General features: G+C 43.9%; 1 protein-coding gene across 1 annotated transcript in view; it reads right to left on the reverse strand.

The window, feature by feature from the left end:
• The window catches only part of LPAR1 (lysophosphatidic acid receptor 1), a 55619-nt gene that overhangs the window by 21054 nt on the left and 16937 nt on the right, over nt 1-17628 (reverse strand). Inside the window, exons 2-3 of the mRNA XM_081894607.1 lie at nt 11244-11400; nt 3746-4493 (exon numbers count right to left, since the gene is read on the reverse strand). Coding sequence (XP_081750733.1) covers nt 3746-4493; nt 11244-11303 — 808 coding nt within the window. The 5' untranslated portion in view covers nt 11304-11400. The remainder of the gene's footprint in view (nt 1-3745; nt 4494-11243; nt 11401-17628) is intronic.

Raw genomic sequence — 17628 nt, forward strand, 5'->3', positions numbered from 1 at the left:
TGGTCTGGGAATCAGTGTGTTTTTATATGCGTAGAATGTGCCCTTAAATTTAAATGCATCTCTGAATTATTTGTGTGGGATAGGAATTAGTTCATTCCCCCCCCCACACAAAAATATATATATTCCAGCCCCCCACAAGTTCTGAGGGGCAGTGGACCGGCCCCCTGCCGGAGATGTTTGCTGACCCCTGGTCTAACCTATCTCACAGGACTGTGAGGATAAAATGGGAAAACCACATACAGCACCTTGAGTCCCTTGAAGGAAAGGTAAAGAATATAAACCTAATAATAACCAGTGCTCCATTCAGATATGATGTGACAGATCTCAGTAGCTATTTATTCTCAATGTGTTCATAACTTAGTAGAAGTGTTTACAAGTTTTTAATTATAAAATTGCTTAAGCTTTCGTAGAATTCTAAAAATATGGTCTCAGTAAACCATCAAACACATTTCTTTCTTCTTATTAAAGATTATTTCCTTATTAAAGATTATTTCTTCTCCTTATTAAAGAAAACTACTGTATTGGCCTGGATATAAGCCACACTTTCCCCCCAAATTCCAACAGTGAAAAGTTAAAAAGAGGCTTCTATTCATGACCTTACGCCACCGGCAAAGCAGCGTTGCTCCCCCTCTCCAGAGAGCAGCCTGGGACAGCGGGGCAGTGGCGCACAGTCCGCCCACCGCTCCGAAGCCATTGAAAAGAAGGAGGAAGGAAGCAGCCCAGGTATTGTCTTTTTTCTCTCCCCCCCTTCAGTTTAAAAGGTGTGATTTATTTGTAGGTACGGCTTATATTTGGGCCAATATAGTAATGTTTTTATTTTATATATTTAAATGTAATTATCACCTCTGAAAAACCAGGCAACCTCTTCTTGTAAGCCATCCAAACAACACTTGCACTTGGCATCCCCTGGTGTTTGTGTAAAAGGTAAAGGGACCCCTGACCCTTAGGTCCAGTTGTGACCGACTCTGGGGTTGCAGCGCTCCTCTCGCTTTATTGGCTGAGGGAGCCGGCGTACAGCTTCCAGGGCATGTGGCCAGCATGACTAAGCCGCTTCTGGCGAACCAGAGCAGTGCATGGAAACGCCATTTACCTCCTGCCAGAGCGGTACCTATTTATCTACTTGCACTTTAATGTGCTTTCGAACTGCAAGGTTGGCAGGAGCAGGGACCGAGCAATGGGAGCTAACTCCGTCGTGGGGATTCAAACTGCCGGCCTTCTGATCGGCAAGTCCTAGGCTCTGTGCTTTAACCCACAGCGCCACACGCTGTTTAAGCATGCCACCCATATTTGTGTAGTGCAGTCTTAAACATGCTTATTTGGGTCCCATCTGCGCTATGTAATGACTGCTTAAATTGGTACAATACTGCTTTAAGCTCACAGTGCAGATGGGGCCTCAGATGACGATGGGGTGGTGGCACTCACCTGACCCCAGGTTGTCCGTGTCACTTCTGCTTTCTGGGAGGTAGAGGGGCAAGGCAGTGGTGAGGTACAAACACACTAGCAAGAGTGCCAGACTGGCTCTGTTGGTGTATTTGCAGTGTTGGCCTTGCCCCTGCACCTCCACCTTCAGGTAAGTGGCAGTGATGCAACTGATGAGGGATCAGGTGAGTGTTGTGGCTGCCCCATGCCATCCGCTACTGCTTAGAAGTAAGTACCATTGTGCAGCACAATCCTGAACTTGTTTACTCAGAAGTTAATCCAACTCAAATCAACAGGCCTTACACCTTAATAAGTGGAATTAATTTTTTCCCCTTTGTGTTGATATTTATGCAGTGGCATAGCGTGGGGGGTGCAGGGGGGCCCGGCCGCACCGGGCGCAACATCTGGGGGTTAGGGGCGCAAATCCACGGGTTAGGGGGCGCAAATTACTTGCCTTGCCCCGGGTGCTGACAACCCACGCTACGCCACTGTATTTATGTCCTGCCTTTCTATGCCAAAGGCAAAGTCAACTTAGTATCTCTCCTTGAAATTAGTTTTCGCTCATAGTCAAACACCAATTCCTGAAAATCTTTTCTTTAGTTTTAACTTCCAAGATTTTTAGTATAACAGCTGCCTAAGTTTCCTGTATTTCTTACAATATTGTTTGCAGATATGTTAAGGGGAAAAGAGGGATAATCTTCTTTTCTATAGCTAGCAAAGTTATTGTTAACAGCTTCATAAACAGAAGTACATCTCAGTCCCACAGACAATAATTAGTAAAGGATAATGGACCATGATTAAATCCACAACCCTGTGCATGTAAACACTGGAGAGAGACTGCAAAATGAGGGCTGATGCTGCTGAGAGCTATGTGTGTGTTTAAATATTTTGAAAGCCACAGCACGTGCTGGCTCCGGTCCTAACAATTACTATCAAAACAATGTAAGAATCATCACTGTTACTTAGTGAGGCTTAGTCGGGTATGACTAACATTAACATGCAAAGCCTTTGTTATATTTTCAACAGGGGAAAATGAGCATTTCACTCCTATTAACTCCCTGAATGTACATCCAGCTTTCAGAATGCAGTTCTCTTCATACTGAACCAACAGAATAAAAGGATGCTGAATAATAGCCAGCAAACCATCTGGCGCCAAGACATGCTAAACTGAACATGCTAGGCATTAACTATCAAACAAAAAGACCCAAATATAATATCTTCAGATAGTTATTTTGTTGTATACCATACCAGTGCCTTCTGGCAGTTCCCTCGCTGCGAGAAGCCAAGTTACAGGAAACCAGGCAGAGGGCCTTCTTGGTAGTGGCACCCGCCCTGTGGAACGCCCTCCTCCCACCAGATGTCAAAGAGAAAAACAACTACCAGACTTTTAGAAGACATCTGAAGGCAGCCCTGTTTAGGGAAGCTTTTAATGTTTAACAGACTATTGTATTTTAATATTTTGTTGGAAGCCGCCGAGAGTGGCTGGGGAAACCCAGCCAGATGGGTGGGGTATAAATTATTATTATTATTATTATTATTATTATTATTATTATTATTAAACATGAAAGGCCTTTTTTATGCCTTAAAAGTTAAGTGTCCCTTCGAATGAGCAAGGAGGAAGCCAATGCAGTGAGCCTCCTTTCCACAGTACAGTGGTACCTCAGGTTAAGAACTTAATTCGTTCTGGCAGTCCGTTGTTAACTGAAACAGTTCTTAACCTGAAGACCACTTTAGCTAATGAGGCCTCCAGCTGCCGCTGTGCCGCCACCGCACAATTTCTGTTCTCATCCTGAAGCAAAGTTCTTAACCTGAGGTACTATTTCTGGGTTAGCAGAGTCTGTAACCTGAAGCGTCTGTAACCTGAAGTGTCTGTAACCCAAGGTACCACTGTACTTTAGTAGCATTAATAGCTGGAGCTCATGTGGAAGGCCTTCCACAATTGCAGCGGCACTTCCACCTGGATGATAAATACTGGATACAGCTGGGGTGCAGGACGGAGGGAAGTTAACTCTGTAACTTATACAATTTAGAATGCTGGTGTTAAGTGTTGGTGAAAGTGATCTTATAAAAATAGGAATGCAAACTGAGCAAGTCATTCATCCCAGCAGTCTATGACTTGGAAGACTTAGGAGTAAACAGTCACAGAACAAGGCACAACTGAAATGTGTATTTTACATCATGAAATACTTTTAACACACAGCATTTTCTTGAAATGCAATACAACAAGAGTATTGACGGGGAATGAGTCCTCCATCTTCCCAGCAAGGATTAAATGGTGTCCCATTGGGATGGCTGTGAGAAAAGAAAATCTGCCAAACGTACTCACCAAGCACAATGACCACAGTCTTCAGAAGACTCATCATGGTATCCCGATTCCTACGTGGTCCAGAACTGTGCCTAGACATTCTCATAGTCCTCTGGCGCACGTACCCAAAGATATGAGCATACAAGACCACCATGACTACAAAGGTGACCAGGTTGAAAATAGCCCAGAAGACCAAGTAAGAGTCACTATAGAGTGGTGCCATGTTGGAACAGTGGGCAAGGTCGCAGATGCAATTCCAGCCCACACTTGGTATGGCGCCCATGACAATAGCCATAGTCCAGATGACAACAATTACCACCACCACACGCCGATTGCTCATCCGGGTATGTAGCTGCATGCGGAACACTGTGATGTGCCTCTCAATGGCGATAGCCAGCAAGTTGGCAACAGAGGCTGTCAGGCTAGTGTCAATGAGACCCTGGCGAAGGAGCCAGGTACTTACAGTCAGTCTTCTAGTGTTGGGTCCTGTGTTAAACATTAGGTAAAAATACGCCAGCCCTGCAAAGAAGTCCGCAGCAGCTAAGTTAGCCATTAGGTAATAAATAGGAAAGTGGAAACGCCTGTTGACGTAGATGGCCACCATAACTAAGAGGTTGGCTAGCATGATGAAGACACATACTGTAATCCCGAGGCCCATCACAAGCTTGCTCACAGTGTTCCATTCAGTGGCTAGGTACTTCCCACTTCTGTTATAAAAGAAGGCAATGGTTTCGTTGTAGTAGCACTGGGGTTCGTTCATCACTGTAGACTGAAAAGAAGAAGACAGAGCAGAATTAGAAGTTAGGATATGGAAGTACTGCAGTGCTAGAAAATGAAAAACCACAAGAACAGGCAATCAAAAACAAAGAACAAAAAAAGCTTTAAAACTATGGTTATAAAAAAAGAACGTATGGAAAATGACATGTTGGTGGAGCTGAATCTGTCAAATTTAACAGGTGGTATAGTATATGTCAGATCTGTAGTCACTGGTATCCATTTCAAATTTTGTTCTAGATACTATTAATATATTTCCACAAGAAGTATATGCATTGAATAGGGATGCTGGTGAACCTATCTGGGCTCAGATCTGGAAACAACGCCTTGCCTCCAAAAAAGAAAAAGGAAAAAAAACTCAACACATTCCCAAGCCCCACGTTATAATCTGAGCCGGAGAAGAATTCCCATTTTCACTCCTACCCTCCACACCGGTCCATGCAATTCCCAACCCACCCTCCACTTTAAAGATAACTTACCAGGCTGCTGAAGGTGAGAGAACTGGTAGGGCAAGGGGGGAGAGATGCGAGGAGGTTTGCATCACATAACTATGTGCCAGGACCAAAGACCTGGCAGACCAGATGGACCTTGGGAGAAGCTGCAGGAGATGGAGCTCATATGCCCAAGAGACTTTAATCTTGTCCAGGAGGGATAGATTCCTCTAATTCTCTCTCCCCATGTGCTTCTGCTTTCAGTGCCACTAAACTTGGCCAGTTATCCTTAACGAGAAGGGCAGTCCAGGGCATGGGACTTGTTTTGGAAATACTGTAGCTCAACTCATTTCTGAGCTAAACTGACATGAGGGAGAGGGAGCTTGCCCATCTTTAATAGTAACGTGTAGTATTGAACAAAAGTTACTTCTATGGGTAAAAAAATATGTAACAGATAAAAGCCTTTCAAGCTTAATTAATTTCCCATCTTGCTGTCTAGTCATGGTCAAATAGATTGCGTAAGAATTACAAGCCACTGGAAGAGAAAATTCAGCTACCGTATTTTCCACTCCATAAGACGCACCAGACCATAAGACGCACCTAGTTTTTGGAGGAGGAAAACAAGAAAAAAATATTCTGAATCCCAGAAGTCAGAACAGCAAGAGGGATCTGGCTTCTGGGATAGCTTCTTGCTGTTCTGGTTTATGGGATAGCTGTGTGCAGCCTCTCCCGGGCAGCAGGGGGAAGGCTCCCTCAAGAGCCGTGCTCCCTTTAAAGAGCACGCGGAGCGTGTGTGCGGCTCATGGGGGCTTTTCCCCTAGGAGGGAGAAGGGCACTGCTTTCCCCTTGGGGGAAAAGCCCCCAAGAGCTGCACACATGCTCCACACAGCTCTTTAAAAGGAGTGCTGAGCAGAGCCTCCCGCCTGCATTTGCTCCATAAGACGTACACACATTTCCCCTTACTTTTTAGGAGGGGAAAAGTGTGCCTTATAGCGCGAAAAATATGGTAATTAGGTTTTACACCAGTACTGCATTAACTATCACTGCGCTACAAATGTTAAAACTTTTGTTAATAAACAGTTTTATTGTATTTTTCTATAGGTACAAAACAAGGAAAGCAACAACAAAATCAAAGGAGGGGAAACATAAAAAAGATAAAGAACCAAACATTCCCTTAGGCATGTATGGTACAAAAGGATAGCAATGAATGAATAAAGTAGTTCAGTTACATAGCACCCTCAGAATTAATGTGAGGAAAACAAAAAGTGTCCTGACAATTTAAATATATATCATTCCAGTTTATGTGGGGTAGCTTCTCCCGTACAAAGCTAAGGAACATCTTTTGATGAAATTGTTGCATGCTATCAGTTAGCGAACTCCAAGTTTCCTCGCAGAATTATAGTTCTAAGGCTTCTTTAAGAAAAGGGAACAACTGCTAAACTAGTTTTGTCTGTAACGTAATTGTGCCTTCTAGTGTGACCATATGTATGCATGCTGTAAGTAATTAGAGAATGCAATGTGTAATAGATGTCTTCTAGCAGGATTAGACCTAAGAATGTCAGTGGATTTCGGTTCCTAGCTAAAAGACTATGTGGAACTAGCAAGTCTGAAAACTATTCAGTGGAAATCTTATAGGAGCTGAAAAGTCAACAGGAGTATGCAATCTATCACTGCCTCTGTAATAGACTAAGTTATTTGAAAGGCTTAAGCTAAGAATATCCCAGCACACAATATTGCCTACTTTTTTCAAAGTTAATTACATTCGTACCTTGGAAGTCGAACGGAATCCATTCCGGAAGTCCATTTGACTTCCAAAACATTCAGAAACCAAAGCCGCTTCTGAAAATCGTTCAGAAACCAGAACACTCACTTCGGGGCTTTGATCATTCGGGAGCCGATTTGTTCGACAGCCAAGGTATGACTGTATAAGCAACAATTTTTATTCCGAGACAATGCTGTGAACAGATCCTGATTACAGAATGCAATTCACTGGGTTTGCTACTCTCTGCTGTGTTACCTATTTATGGGTGGTATTTAAAGGAGGAAAAACCCTATTACTTAGGTGCATAAAATGTAAATTCTCAAGCCTGCTTGCGCTACCCAGCTGCATGGCAGTAAACCTTACACTGTCTAGACCGTGGGTTTGGGCAACATGAAAATTTCATTTTGTGGAATCCATGCTGTTCCCTTCTGCTCACGCTGTCCCTTAATGTTTGTTTATCTTGTGCGCCAACTCCATTATCCTCTGGTTCTCTCCATTCATTCCATTCACATAATAAATTTGTGTATACAGTGGTACCTTGGGTTAAGTACTTAATTCGTTACAGAAGTCTGTTCTTAACCTGAAACTGTTCTTAACCTGAAGCACCACTTTATCTAATGGGGCCTCCCGCTGCCGCCACGCCACCGGAGCACAATTTCTGTTCTCATCCTGAAGCAAAGTTCTTAACCCGAGGTACTATTTCCGGGTTAGCGGAGTCTGTAACCTGAAGTGTATGTAACCTGAAGGGTATGTAACCTGAGGTACCACTGTATTTATATTTAGACATTTTAAAAGTACCAGAACATACCACTTTCAGTCATTCCCACTATTTATATCCCCCACTTTTGGTTTTGCAAGGACAAAGAAGATTTGCACTGTAATCGGCTGGGAGTCAAACACTTCTGTCATTGGCAAATATGTACTGAGTTGTATGTCCCCTATATTGCCTGGCTTACTTCAAGTGCTAGAAAGTCACAATAACCTAACAAATAAATATATAGGATTTAAGAGCTGTAGGATGAGAAGATTGGATTGTGGTTTCCTGTTCTTCTGATAAGCTTTAAAAACTTGCTACTGTTCCTAAATTTTGGTTCACAGCAAATGGTATGCTAGGTTGGATTTCAGTAGAAATATATTTTTAAACCTTGAAAATTGTGAAATAGGGACTTTTTCTTCTTTGTGAAAGGAATTTAAAGATAAACAAACTCTAAATACAGTCTATTCAATAAAATATAAGATACACAAACTGTAATTTATTTTAAGAAAATAACAATATGCCAAATAAGATTCCATTATCTTTCAGTCATTGATCCAGCCAGCTACTATTCCAAAGCAGTCAACAACTGCAAGCAAACAGTTCTTCCAGCTAAAGTATTATGTAAAATATGGCCACAGATTTGAACTCCAAGCAGAAGGCATTTTAAGACACCATCTTCTTGATTCTATGTTTACTTGCTTTATAAAAAGCAAACCAACTATTAGCCTTTGAATGAAGTTCTGGTTTCAACATCTTGGTGTTTGAATCTTGTCTTGCACCTCCTTGCTAGTATTTTAGAAAGCAGAATATTATTGTTCCTATCTTCAAGGACGAAAGGAAAAGTTCAAGAAAATCCCATTATCTATTTTCTCCTATTTGCATTTTAGTTTGAAACCTGAGTATATAATATGCAGCAACTGTCGAAGAAAGTTATATGAGCTGGACAGTTGTGTGTGACAGAGGAGCTTGTCCAAAGTGTGCATTACCAAAAAGAGATTTTTAGCAACTGGGAGTCCGTGGAAACAACTGTGTGTCAAGGAGGTCAGAGACCTCTTTGGAAGCTATGATTACAAACCATAAGAGACCCTGTTGGAAGCTATGATTACAAACCTCCACAGACTGCCAGGAAAAAACCAAATAGGGTGTTGACCTTCCTTACTATTTATTCATTGTCAAATTACTACAAAGGAACAACAAAATGAAAATAGCTTGCGAGAAAGAGAGAAATAGAACATACACAAGGAAGTCATATTGTCCTTAACCCTCAAATGGCTTTTTTCTTGAGAAAGAGTGAGGGAATAGCCTAAACTCAAAGTGCCACATTCCCTAAGGGCTACTTCCAGTATTTTATCACTGTCATTTATACAAATAACATAGCACACTCTTTCATCAGGGTTGACATTGTGTTAAGCTGAATCCAGGGGCAGCATACAAAAATAGTGGTGGCCAAGACAGTTATGACCCACACGACACAAACTCCGAAAGAATTTATGGAATCAGCAGAAACCCTACTGTGCTCATCTGGGTTACTCCACCTCTTGCCCTCCCTCCTGCCACACTTCCTTTTCTGCTGTGGTGTCAGAAAGCCAAGCATGGGTCTCATTCCCTTAGAGGCGGGACAGCCCTGTCACGCTGCTTCAAACCAGAAAGGAAAAAATAATGTACTGCCTATTGTGGCCTTATATAATCAATCAGGCTATGATTTTTAAATGTGGTTAGCATTCTTAAACTCACAGTCTCCAACTATGTCATAAAACATGCTAACTATTATTCTGTGAATTGTTCAGCGAACAGCAAGAGAGGTCCATGCCCCACACAACTGGCTTGTAGGGGGGTGGGGAACCGGAAGAACCTCCAGAACAGCAAGTGGGGGAGGTATAACAACAACAACAACAACAACAACAACAACTTATTTGTACCCCAGCCACTCTGGGCGGCTTCCAACAAAGATTAAAAATACATTAAAATGCCAGACATTAAAAACTTCCCTGAACAGGGCTGCCTTCAGATGTCTTCTAAATGTCAGGTAGTTGGGATGGGAGGGCGTTCCATAGGGTGGGCGCCACCACCGAGAAGGCCCTCTGCCTGGTTCCCTGTACCTTTCCTTCTCGCAGCTAGGAAACCGCCAGAAGACACTCAGCGCTGGACCTCAGTGTCCGGGCAGAACAGTGGGGGTGGAGACGCTCCTTCAGGTATACTGGACCAAGGCCATTTACAGCTTTAAAGGTCAACACCAACACTTTGAATTGTGCTTGGAAACGTACTAGGAGTCAATGTAGGCAAGATTGTTCTGAAATGCTTGTGCCGTGGAGATGTTCAAAACAGTGCAAAGTTGAGTAGGTCTGCACATCACATTTAGCCACAGTTTATTTTAAACATTTGCTCTTCTTCAACTTCAGAGAAACAAACCACAAATAATGAGAAGGCCATCTTGTAGTTTTTTTCCTCTGGTACACCAGGAGTAGGGGAGGAACAACTTATTTTAAATTATGGTTTAAAGTGATGTGGAAGTGGGTTTTACAATGCTGCCTGGTTTTTATAGACATACACTCCTCAGTATGAAATACCATAACACTCAGATGGTAATGAACAATCAACTTGTGAAACTCACGGAATGGCAGAAAAAGTAAGCAAAGCCATTATCCAGACCCCATTAAGTTATATTTCCTTTGGACAGGAGACAGAAGGTTTTAGGGGGCATGATCACACCACTAAACTTTTTACTTTTAAAAAAATCCTGGCAGTATACTAGACTCTTGCAAACATAGATGACATTCAACTAAGGTTTACTTGCTTTGATTAACCTTTCCAGGAAAAAAAATATGTAAACAGCATATACAACTAAGTAAACAGAAATCTGAAGCCTTGGAAAAAATGGGTTTTCTATCAGTGACCCACTGAGGTCAGGTCAGGCAAGGAGACCACAATTTCATTATAGCCTTAGTGTTCAATATATGCATTACGTGCTAACTATTCCACATCATGAAGGGGAAAATACTTGGCTTCTATAAAGCATTGCTTTCGGAGGCTGCCTTGGTTGTTTCAATTTGTTTGCTTTTCACATATTTTCCATCTTATCTTAAGCCACTACAATTCATCTTCATGTAACTTTGGAAGGTTAATCATTTGGGGGTGGGGGTGGGGTTTGACGGGAATGAATATAAAGTGCAATTACTCTGCTGACAAGCTTATTCTGTAACAGGCATACCAAAAACGAAAAAATGCTGTCAGAGGATTACTTCTCGGGATACACTACTCCTTAGCAATAACAAGCACTGTCTACACATTACAGAATTTCACGAACATCTTTATCAGTTTACAGTTTATCAACTGTACATTTTACACTGACAGTTTATCAACGTCTTGGATATACGTATGTTTTACTTCAAAATCATCTGAGAAAGGCTTCCCTCATTTTGTCCTTTAAGAATGGATATAGACATTTCACAAAGCTGTATCTGTGTTGGCTTCTAGCCAATTGGTACCTCCTGTATTGCAAAACCAGATATGGTCCTACCTATACTACATTTGCAAAATGTTGGCTGAATTAAATTAAGTCCCCCCTCCCCCCAAAAAACCCACTTCTGAAACCCTATCAGTGGCAGTAGCTAGAAAAAGCTTAAAATATGTCACAGTTTGGGGTCCTTTTCAGCTGACCAACTGTCAACTCTCGCCATTTAGTAAGGTACATGATTGTTTTACAATGAGAGCTTAGAAATGTAAGCTTGACAATTGCACAGACATAAAAATTTAGCAGCAGAGCTTAGTAAAAATCTTGTAACTGTTTCTGCTTACCTCAATTAGCTGTGGTTGTGTGATCACAGAAAAGGGAACTTCGGCTGAAGGGTCTGCCATGGTTAGTGGTCTGTTAAACCCTTTCCTTTCACGTATCAGATGTTTAAGTAAAGTCTTGAGATTCTGAGTCAGTTCTCAATCATGCTGACATTTGGGCCTAGAAGACAGAAAACACGTTTTAGAACCTTAGAAAAGTCAAAAGAAATTACGTACTAGGTGGATTAACGCGACAAACCTGTGTGAATAATCATTTACCCAAAAAAACAACCTAAAACTAAATGAAATACCATATATTTAAACATAAAACAAGAAAGTTGAGCATAAAAAGACCAAGTGCTACTTCCAACAGCCATTTTCATCCAACATACACAGCAATACATTATTTCACACAAGGAGAAAACCTACGTAGTTTTCAGAAATCCTTACAAGATGCATATTAAAGTTAAATTTCAGAAAACCTTTAATGTGCTAAAACTCCAGTTAAGCAAAGCTGTAGCTGCGAAGGATCTTAAGTGTTTTGAGATCCCAAATACAGAATGCCCCACCTTACACTGGGTTTACATTCTGGGGAGTGCGCCTAAAGCCTAATCCACATACTGTATATTCAAAACACATTGGGTTCAGTGGGAGTCCTTTTCCTCCTGGGATGCTCGCCCCCTTTCTCTTTCTCTTTTTCTTTTTCTTTCTCTCTTTTTTTGCTAAGTGCATACAGCTAAATATGTGTAAGTTGCAGGCTTTCTGTATACAAATTTGCAATTGCAAAGCATACAGTGGTACCTCGCAAGACGAGATTAATTCATTCTGCGAGTTTTTTCGTTTTGTGAGTTTTTTCGTCTTGCGAAGCACGGATTCCCTGGGTATTAACGGTTTTAAGAAAAAGGAAACAAACTCGCAAGACGTTTTCGTCTTGCGAAGCAAGCCCATAGGGAAATTCGTCTTGAGAAGCAACTCAAAAAACGAAAAACTCTTTCGTCTTGCGAGTTTTTCGTCTTACGAGGCATTCGTCTTGCGAGGTACCACTGTATTTCAGAATTGGGTGGTGGGTGTACCAGCGCCAGTGTAGGATACAAACTACCCCTTCGATTTTGTGCTGCAGCCACTGCACCTCAGCTCATATTTGGCACAGCTATATTCATGAAAATCTTTAGCTATTTCTATGCAAGTAAAGTTTGTATTTTCATTTTAGCCAACTGAAAAATCCTGGGTATTGAAATGGGTCTTACTTCTTTGAGCTACAAAAGTGCTGAACTCTGTATGCTCTCCTGGCATCCTTCTGGAACGTCTAGCGGAGCTGGGAGCAAAGTTATGCAGCGGTTTCGCTCCTTTCTCCTGGGCCATGTCCAGAAAGTGGTGTTGGGGGATGAGTGTTCGGACCCCGGGTCTCTCACTTGTGGGGTGCCTCAGGGCTCCGTCCTCTCCCCCATGCTTTTTAACATCTACATGAAGCCGCTGGGAGAGCCCACCAGTATGGAGCTGATACCCGACTCTACCTCCCCTTCAAATCAGAACCAGTGAAGGCGGTGAATGTCCTATGTGAGTGTCTGGATGTGGTTGGCAGATGGATAGTGGCTAACAGACTGAGGTTGAGTCCTGACAAGACAGAAGTAATGTTCTTGGAGGACAGAGGGTGGGCAGGTATGGGGGACTCCCTGGTCCTGGGTGGGGTAACTGTGCCCCTGAAAGACCAGGTGCACAGCCCGGGAGTCAGTTTGGACTCACAGCTGTCCATGGAGGCACAGGTCAATTCTGTGTCCAGGTCAGCTGTTTACCAGCTCCATCTAGTACACAGGCTGAGACCCTACCTGCCCGCAGACTGTCTCACCAGAGTGGTGCATGCTCTAGTTCAATGTTTCCCAACCTTTTTTGGGCAAAGGCACACTTGTTTCATGAAAAAAATCTTGAGGCACACCACCATGCCAGATGGGGAAAGGTCACTTTTTACTTATGTAAAAAAAAATAAAAAAATAGTAACAGCATAGAAGGTAATGGTTATCTCTTTGATGTCTGATGGGAGGGCATTCCACAGGGCGGGCGCCACTACTGAGAAGGCCCTCTGCCTGGTTCCCTGTAACCTCACTTTTCACAGTGAAGGAATTGCCAGAAGGCCCTTGGCACTGGATCTCAGTGTCTGGGCTGAACGATGGTGGCGGAGACGCTACTTCAGGTATACTGGACCGAAACCGCTTAGGGCTTTAAAGGTCAGCACCAACACTTTGAATTGTGCTCGGAAAGGTACTGGGAGCCAATGTAGGTCTTTCAAGACTGTCGTTACGTGGTCTCGGCGGCAGGTAGCAGCGCTCACAGCTTACGGACTGCACCGTGTAACAGGTGTCTGGCCCAGCAGCCTAAGGCGGACAAGCCACTGAAACAGGCATTCAGAATGCATTCATTTCATAAAACCTGCAGGGCTCAATCTCTGTGTTTGTGTATGTGTGTGTTTCTGTTTTGCCCAAGGGTCTGGGGGTGGGAGAGAGCTCTTTAGCATGATGCTTTTAAAACAATTAAATTATCAACAAACAAACCTGATGATACGAATAGCAACGTCAGGTGCTACGGGGGGGAGGGGGCCTACTCGGAAGTAAATACTGCGTCCAGGCGCAATTAGCGCTGATTTAAGGTGCACCAAGACTGCCTAAAAACCTCACCAAAGATATGCAACAAAGCGCTTCGTTGCAGAGGGGAGAGTTTGTGCACCGTGGAGGCTGGAGGGCTTCTATTCTACATGCGGGGGTTGGGGGGGCGAGGAAAATGTGCTCCGTGGGGGGGGCGGGGAAGGCAAGAAAAGGAGCTGAGCTCTAACTATAGGCTCCCACGCTTGAGCACGCCCGACTCGGTGGGGCGGACCACCCTCTCTCCTGGAGGAGGAGGAGGAGGAAGAGGAGGAGGAGATTCCCATCCACGGCGTGGCCTCCCACGCTCCTGAACGGGAAATCTCTGCAGCCCAAGACTCTCTGCGAGGCAGCTCCTCCCTTCCTGCCTTGAGCCGCCGCCAGCCGCGCCCCCCTCCCCAGTTATCTGCTGCCTGCCAAGCCCCGCCCCTCTTCATTGTCCTCCCCTTCTGTTTATTCCCCTTCCTCCATCCCTCGCTTTTTTCCCTCTCTTTCCTTTTTTAAAAAAAATATTTTCTCTTCCCCTTCTTTTTCCCCACCCTTTCTTTTTTCTCTTTCTCCCCCCCCTCCCCGCCCTCCTGGGTTAAAGGATTTGAGCAATGGGTCTGGAGGTGGAGCTCGTCAGGGGATTAGCCCGACTCGCCTGCCTCCCTCCCACGGCACACTAGGCAACGTCCGGCGGCACACTAGTGTGCCACGGAACACCAGTTGGGAAACACTGCTCTAGTTATCTCCTGCTTGGACTACTGCAATGCGGTCTGCATGGGGCTACCTTTGAAGGTGACTTGGAAACTACAACTAATCCAGAATGCGGCAGCTAGACTGGTGACTTCCGCTGGGATCATATAACACCTGTCCTAAGTATCTTCACTGGCTCCCAGTACGTTTCCAAGCACAATTCAAAGTGTTGGTGCTGATCTTTAAGGCCTTAAATTGCCTCGGCCCAGTATACCTGAAGGAGAGTCTCTACCCCCATTGTTCTTCGTTCAAGGGTCTTCTGCTGGTTCCCTCACTATGAGAAGCAAAGTTACAGGGAACCAGGCAGAGGGCCTTCGCGGTAGTGGCACCCTGCCTGTGGAACACCCTCCCATCAGATGTCAAGGAGATGAGTAACTATATAACTTTTAGAAGACATCTGAAGGCAGTTCTGCATAGGGAAGCCTTTTACAGTGGTACCTCGGGTTACAGACACTTCAGGTTACAGACGCTTCAGGTTGTAGACTCTGCTAACCCAATAATAGTGCCTCAGGTTAAGAACTTTACCTCAGGATGAGAACAGAAATCGCGGCAGCATGGCGCCGGCGGGAGGCCCTATTAGCTAAAGTGGGACCTCAGGTTCAGAACAGTTTCAGGTTAAGAACGGACCTCCGGAATGAATTAAGTACTTAACCCGAGGTACCACTGTATAGTGGGTGCAATGAAACCAACTTGCGCGCTCTCTCTCTCTCTCTCTCTCTCTCTCTCTCTCTCTCTTTCTCTCTCTCTCTCTCTCTCTCTCTCACACACACACACACACATCTCAATGCTCCAAGCCACAATCTGAATGATCATCTGACTTCAGTTTTTATCTAAAGATTCCACAAAGAATCTTCCAAAGTAAAGGATTTTAGACAATCAAGTATTTTTCAGTTGAGATTGTCTGAGTTGCAAAGCTCAATAGCTCACTGGCATTAGAGAACTTACCCAAGTCTATTGAAACCGAGCTACATATCATTTCAGTGAAGATTGCTAACAGGTTTCATGTAACGGCTGCAAAATGTGCAGATACAAATGCATGGAACTTAATTCCATGACAGCTGACAAATTCTTCAGCGAAAGTGAGCTCCTGCAACAACCTTTTGCAGGGTATTCCCAAGCCCCAACAGAACGCTCCTGTTCAGGACACCAGACAGCCTTGAACAGAAGCTTTGTACTACTGTACTATTTATGGCTTGCAGAGAGCATTTTTTTCTTTCCACTATTTCTGTGCTGTTCAATAAAATGTTAAATGTGTTGGTATCAGAGCTTGCTTTCACCCTTCACTCAGCGCAAGCACTTTATTTCTCTATAGGAAGTGGGGGAGCATAGGGTGATTTTTAAAAAAAACCTCACGCCCTCAATTTCCTCCGTTGTCCTTTTCTTAAAATGACACTTAACACATTCTGTGTCTCAGCTGCCCTCAAACACAGACTTGATTGCTAGACTTGCGCAATCTGCTGACTTCTTGAAATATACTCAGAGTCGAGAAATTTCTCTTTAGATAAACATACCCAGATTCAGTTCCTTCCTAGCACTGTTACTGATGCTCAGGCAATGCTAGTTTATTACCCAGGACATTCTTTCCTCTGATTTGTTGTTGTTTAAAAAAATGTTGAGAACTTCCCATACTGATTATATACGGGCATTGGCCCATTAGATAGATAAGTGGTGTTTGCCATGGTGCTCATAGTACAGATTGATTAGCACCAAGAAAGGTCCTTTCTTTAAATATCTTTCTAGCATTACTAGCTGGGACGTGGGTGGCGCTGTGGGTTAAACCACAGAGCCTAGGACTTGCCGATCGGAAGGTCGGCGGTTCGAATCTCCACGGCGGGGTGAGCTCCCATTGCTCGGTCCCTGCTCCTGCCAACCTAGCAGTTCAAAAGCACGTCAAAGTGCAAGTAGATAAATAGGTACCGCTCTGGCGGGAAGGTAAACGGCGTTTCCGTACGCTGCTCTGGTTTGCCAGAAGCGGCTTACTCATGCCATGTACACCGGCTCCCTCGGCCAATAAAGCGAGATGAGCGCCACAACCCCAGAGTCGGTCACGACTGGACCTAATGGTCAGGGGTCCCTTTAGCATTACTAGTGATGCCCAGTGAGAGCCCTGCTTTTCTGAGTCAGATTTAAACACAAATCAACAATCTTAAGCATCACATGCCATGGTGGAATCTACTTCTGCCTCCTTCTTACACACGGTTGTTATAACACATTTTCTTCAGAGTCTTACACACTTCCCAATATTCCATGAGCAAGGAAATTTTTTCAGCCTGAAGGCCATATTCCCTCATAGAAAATCTTTTTTTTGGGGGGGGGGGCAGGGCCAGAAGCAACATTGGGCAGAGCAATGGATCCAACTCTTGCCTTTGTAGTTGGCTATAAGTGAGAGCTGCAGCATAAAGAAGGCTGATTGCTGAAGAATTAATGCTTTTGAATTATGATGCTGGAGGAGATTCTTGAGAGTCCCATGGAATGCAAGAAGATCAAACCTATCCATTCTGGAGGAAATCAGCCCTGAGTGCTCACTGGAAGGACAGATCCTGAAGCTGAGGCTCCAATACTTTGGTCACCTCATGAGAAGAGAAGACTCCCTGGAAAAGACCCTGATGCTGGGAAAGATGGAGGGTACAAGGAGAAGGGGACGACAGAGGACGAGATGGTTGGACAGTGTTCTTGAAGCTACAAACATGAGTTTGACCAAACTGCAGGAGGCAGTGGAAGACAGGAGTGCCTGGCGTGCTCTGGTCCATGGGGTCACGAAGAATCGGACACAACTAAATGAGTAAACAACAACAACAACAACAATATTCTAGCCACACACACACAATGTAGAGGTTTCAATTCTCCATCTAGTAAAGCGAGAAGCATTGTCAGAGTTCAAGGCCACATTTCAGCAAAAAATGCTCAAGAATGATGAAGAGAAGGGCCAGTAAGTGCTATGGCCTGAGAAGAGGGTCAAACAGGAGACTGTAGGGCTACATTCATCCCCCAGGCCTGAGGTTCCCAATCCGTCATTCTTCTTCAAAGGTGCATTATTT

This window comes from Podarcis melisellensis (genome assembly GCF_964234715.1).
Source record: "Podarcis melisellensis genome assembly, chromosome: 17".
NCBI lineage: Eukaryota > Metazoa > Chordata > Lepidosauria > Squamata > Lacertidae > Podarcis > Podarcis melisellensis.